Source organism: Jaculus jaculus, chromosome 11 (assembly GCF_020740685.1).
Source record: "Jaculus jaculus isolate mJacJac1 chromosome 11, mJacJac1.mat.Y.cur, whole genome shotgun sequence".
NCBI classification, from domain to species: domain Eukaryota; kingdom Metazoa; phylum Chordata; class Mammalia; order Rodentia; family Dipodidae; genus Jaculus; species Jaculus jaculus.
The window spans coordinates 77709904-77715903 of NC_059112.1; the positions used below are offsets into that span (position 1 = coordinate 77709904).

Sequence of the window (6000 nt, forward strand, 5' to 3'; positions counted from 1 at the left end):
AAAGACAGAGAGATCTCAATTCAATAACCTAACCATCCATCTAAAGTCACTGGAAAAACAAGAAGAATCCAACCCAAACAGCTCCAGATGGAAGGAAATAATTAAGATCAGAGCAGAAATTAATGAAATGGAAAATAAGAAAACTGATGAAACAAAGAGCTGGAATTTTGAAAAACTAAACAAGATCAATAAACCCCTGACCAATTTGATCAAGCAAAAGAAAGAGACCCATCAAATTAACAAAATTAAAAATGAAAAAGGAGAGATTGCAGCAGACATAAGTGAAATTGGGAGAATCATTAGGATTTATTTCAAAAATCTCTACTCCACAAAATTGGATAATATGAAGGAAATGGATGAATTCCTGGACACATACCACCTACCAAAGCTAAACTCAGAGCAGACTAGTCTCCTAAACAAACTTATCACACCCATTGAGATTGAAAAGGTAATCAAAAACCTCTCCAAAAAAAAGAGTCCAGGACCACATGGCTTCTCAGCTGAATTCTATCAACGCTTCATGGAAGAAATAAAACCAATTTTTCTCAAACTGTGCCACACGGAGAACAGGAAAAGCTCCCCAACTCCATCTATGAAGCTACTATCACTCTACTACCAAAACCAGGCAGAAATGCCACAAGAAAATAAAACTATAGGCCTATTTTCCTGATGAATTTAGAAGCAAAGATCCTGACCAAAATCCTTATAAATGGAATTCACCAACTATTCATCAAAAGCTTTATCCACCTTCATCAAGTAGGGTTCATCCCAGGAACACAGGGTGATTCAGCATATGGAAATCTGTCAATGTAATATACCACATAAATAAGCTTAAACACAAAACCATTTCAATAAAAAAAAAGATCATTTCAATAGATGCCCAAAAAAAGGCCTTTGACAAGATACAACATTACTTCATGATAAAATCATGGGAAAGAACTGGCTTGGATGGTTTATATCTCAACATAATAAAAAAAAGGCTATATATAAAGCTCCAAAATCCCAAATAATACTTAATGGGGAGAGACTGAAGGAATTCCCATTGAGGCCAGGAACAAGACAGAGGTGTCCACTCTCACCTCTGCTCTTCAACATAGTACTGGAAGTCCTAGCTCAAGCAATAAGACAGAAGGAAGACATAAAAGGGATATAAATTTGAAAAGAAGAAGTTAAGTTAGCTCTATTTGCAGATGACACGATTCTATATATAAGAGACCTGAGAACGCCCATCTCAAAATTCTTAAAGGTGATTAAATCCTTCAGCAAAGTAGCAGGATACAAAATCAATGCACAAAAATCAGTAGCTTTTCTATAGGCAAAAGACAAAGAAATATAGAGACATAATGTATAACAATACATATATAAATATATATAATATATAAAATAATACATTAAAAATACAGAGAAAGAAATATGCAATATTGTCCCTTTTTCAATAGCAAAAACAAAAAAAAATACTGGGAATAACATTAAGCAAGGATGTGAAAGACCTATACAATGAAAATATAAAAACAATCAGAAAGGAAATTAAGGAGGACTTGAGAAATTGGAAAGACCTTCCATGTTCCTGGATAGGCAGAATTAACATTGAGAAAATGGCAATCTTACAAAAGGCAGATTATATATAGATTCAATGAAATACCAATGAAAATCCCAACATTTTTCTTCACAGAGATAGAAAAAAATGATCTCAAAATTCATATGGAATGGCAGAAGTCCCCAGAGAGCCACACATACCCTCAGCAAAAGAAACACCTGTGGAGGCACCACCATACCAGATCTAAGCTATATTACAAAGTCATAGTAATAGAAACAACATAGTACTGGCATAAAAACTGGATTATAGACCAATAGAACATAATCTAGCAACATTTCTTTGCATCAAATAACTACAGCTACTTGATATTTGACAAAGTCCCAAACATTGTAGGGTGGGAAAAAAGACAGCATCTTCAAAAAATGGTGCTGGATAAATAGATAACCATATGGAGGAAAATGAAACTCGATCCACACATCTTTCCCTGCACAAAAATGAAGTCCAAATGGATTAAAGACCTCAATATAAGATGGAAACTCTGCTACTACTGGAAGAAAAAATAAGAGGAACATTCCCTCATATAGGAATGAGAAAATACATCCTGAACAAAACCCCAGTAACTCAGGAACTTAATCAATCAACCAATGGGATCTCAGGAAGCTGAAAATTTTCTTTACAAACAACCATATAATAAGCAGAGCTAATAGATTACCCACAGAATGGGAGAAAACTTTTGCCAGATATACAACTGACAGAGGCCTAATTTCTAGAATCTACAAAGAACTCAAAAACCTAAACAATAAAAATTCAAACAACCCACTCACAAAATAAGGGAGTACTTAAAATGGAGTTCTCAGAGGAAGAAATACAAGGAGAACACACTTAAGAAAATGCTCGTCATCCCTAATCCTCAGGAAAATGCAAATTAAAACAATTATGAGATTCCACCTTACACCAGTAAGGATAGCAAACATTAAAAAAAAATCTAATGAAAACAAATGCTGGTAAGGTTGTGGAGAAATAGTCGCCTTCATTCATTCACTGATGGTGGGAATGTAAGATGGTACAACCAAAAAAAAAAAAAAAAATCTAATGAAAACAAATGCTGGTAAGGTTGTGGAGAAATAGTCGCCTTCATTCATTCACTGATGGTGGGAATGTAAGATGGTACAACCACTATGGAAAGCAATATAGAGTCTCCTAAAAAGGTTGACTATAGAGCTACCAACAGACACAGTTATTCTCTTACTGGGCATTTACCCTAAAATCTCCATGCCTCAGTTCAGAGGGGTTTGCTCAACCATGTTTATAGCTGTTCAATTCATAATAGCTGGAATCAACCCAGATGACCATAATTAGACAAATGGATAACCAAGATGAGGTATGTCTATGGAATTCTACAATGGAATTCTATGCAGCAGTAAGGCAAAAGAACACAATGAAATTTGAATAAAAATGGTCAAACTTGGAACAGATCATTCTCAGCAAACTCACCCAATCACAGAAAGATAATAGTTGCATGGTCTCACTCATCTGTGGCTCCTAACCTGAATATGCCCAAGATGCTGACATACCTAATAAGCATCTAACGGACTGGACAATAGGGTGGGTGGGGCAGGAGGGGAAGCTAAGAGTGAGGAAGGACACAAAGCTGGACCCAAATGGCAATGGTACCATAAATTCTGTATCCTAAAAACAAGCTAAATGATTGAACCTTCGTCAGGTCCTTAGAGGGAACACCTGAACCACAGGGTCCTGGACAGGGTATGATGAAGACAAACCTTAATCTTTTCCTGTTTCTCTTTCTCTCTCTTCTTTCTCTCTTTCTCTTTTATATTACCTTTTTCCTTCCTTCTTTTCCCTTGGCACTGGCATATAATTCCCAGTACCAGCATGAGGTTAACATCCACAAAGAGCTATAGATCAAAGAGAACTATAATGTTTCCCAAAGGAAGACAGATTTCTGTCAGAGTGTCTGGTGACCCACCAAAGGTTAGTGGTAAGACTCTACTGCTAAGACACCATGTTGTTGGTATGGAACATGGACTAACCTGGCTGGAATTTGGAAGAGAGTCAATCCCCCAAGAGTTAGCTCATCTAGTGACAGAAGGTGCTACATGAGTGACTGGGGGAAAATGACCAACATTTGTCTAAGCAACTTGTGGTGTAAGGTACACAGCAGCAAACAACCTTACACAATGCTCACATAAGTGCAATAGTGGCACACAGCCATGGTGGGTAACAAACTGTTTTTGATTTGGCTAATGGACTTACTCAGTGGAACAGAACCCATAGCTGGTTCTGGGAAAAAGGTCAGAACCATATCCAAAAAATTGAGCCCACACTCCCATTATCAATCTCCCACCAATCGTGGGCTACAAGAGGGCCTACACCTATTAAATTCTTTGTGAAATAATAATGATTATCCATTTATCTGCTGCTGACTTCACTGTCAATTAAAGAATCTGCTTCTCTTTTTCAGATGAACACAGAACCTGAGGAGAGAATCAGTCCATTGCGCCTCACCAGGGCCCCAGCTGAAACCATAGAGTAGTTAGGGAAATGAGCAAGAGTGCTGCTTTCTTGGTGAACAGTACCAGCATAAGGGTGCAGGAGATAGACACAGAGAACCCTCAACTCCTACCAAACCAGATATCCAGGGACACAGAGGCTCCCAAGACCTCATCACTAAAGTAAGCCTAAAATGAACCCAACATGGCTCAAGGAAACTCATGGAGGAGGGGGCGGAAAGATTGTTAGAATCACATGTTGGAGCATTATGCACAGAGACATTGCCTCTTACCCATAAGTGATGACTAACCCACAATGCATGACCCATATTCCCCAATGAGGAGGGTCAATGTGTAGTTGGGAGGACAGGGATGAGGCTAATGATGGTACTAAATGGCTGTATACATATGCATACTGTTTACATAACTAGTAACAACAGTTAAAAAATGGAAAGGATAGAGATTCATGTCTAAGTAAAATCCTCAGCACAGAAGTGCACTTCTCACCTGCATTTGAAGCTAAAAGTTGCCTTGATATGTTACTCATTATGCACAGTTACAGAATTCCAAATTAATTAGGTAAGGAGGGGAGAAGTCATTTGTAGTTAGCTTTGTTTATTTTCTATGTGGAATTAAAACAGAAATTTCTGATTTTGTTTTCCTTGGCATAACTCCAGGATTTATAAGAAGCACAGGAGGCAGGTCTCTAGTATAAGACCTTGGGATAGCAAAGTGCCACATCAACTTGGAAAGGAGCCATGTCCCTGAGCTGGAGGCAGGAAAAAATTTTTGCAAACAGGATGTGTGTATTTACAATTGATTCATTCTATATACTTATCAAAAGGAAATGCAATTATTACTGGGGGCTTAATTTAATAATCTAACTTTTCTCATTCATAACCACTAAGTTTAGTTTCCCAGAAATATATTAATGTGTAAGAAAAAAGTGTGCATCAATAAACTGTCCTTGTATGATGATGATGATTTTCATGTTCAGAAATTTCAAATTAAATAGTACAATTTGTCCCAAAGAACTGAGAAGTAGTATTATTAAGCACTTGGTAGTATGGGTCTAAGTATTTTCAACTCCCAGGTTTTTTGTTTGTTTGTTTGGTTGGTATTGTTTTGGTTTGATTTTTTGAGGTAGGGTCTCATTCTAGCTCAGCCTAACCTGGAATTCACTATGTAGTCTCAGGGTGGCCTCAAACTCATGGTGATCCTCCTACCTCTGCCTCCCAAATGCTGGGATTAAAGGTGTGTGCCACCACCCCCAGCCTCAACTCCCTGTTTTAACCACAAATGAATTTAAAGATTCTTAAGGAAAACACTCTCTCTCTCTCTCTCACTCTCTCTCTCTCTCTCTCTTTCTCTCTGTCCCTCCCTCCCTCCCTCTCTCTATATATATATGTGTGTATGTGCATGTGTATTTCACATTAGGGTTCTTTTGACTAATCATACCCCCTGGTTAGTAGGCTCAGCACTTACCTGGAAGACTTGCTGTATTTTCATGAAGTCTGCCACACTGAGTTTGTTTTCAAGAAGGCCCCCACCACAGTCTTCATCCACAGTAGCACCTTCTTGTTTTTCAGGACATTTTGGCTGTGCTTGTGACCCCATAACTAACTCAAGATCAGCAGAATGGTAACTCATAATAACTTCATCCCTTCATAGCATTCTTCAGCTCCTTCTCTTTTGTTTCCATCAACAGGTGCCTTTGAAAAGGAGCCCAATTTAGACAGCACTCCTATACAAACCTTTCAAGGCATGAATCAGGAAAAACAATGTTCAAGCCAAGGTGAGAACTGAAAGCTCCAAACTGCCTTACTTATTTAATTTTATAGTATATATATTCAAGACCCACAGCCACCCTCTTTACACTCTGTTGAACCTGGCCTGATTAGAAAGGTGTCAGGCTTCCATCATGTTCATAGCAAACGGCACTGGAACCCTTTC

The 6000-nt window shown here is 38.0% G+C and overlaps 1 protein-coding gene across 1 annotated transcript in view; it reads right to left on the minus strand.

Moving 5' to 3' along the window:
* Wdr49 (WD repeat domain 49) overlaps nucleotides 1–5697 on the minus strand; it is a 200574-nt gene extending 194877 nt beyond the window's left edge. Inside the window, exon 1 of the mRNA XM_004652370.2 lies at nucleotides 5533–5697. Coding sequence (XP_004652427.2) covers nucleotides 5533–5697 — 165 coding nt within the window. The remainder of the gene's footprint in view (nucleotides 1–5532) is intronic.
* Between the last annotated feature and the right edge of the window lie 303 nt (nucleotides 5698–6000).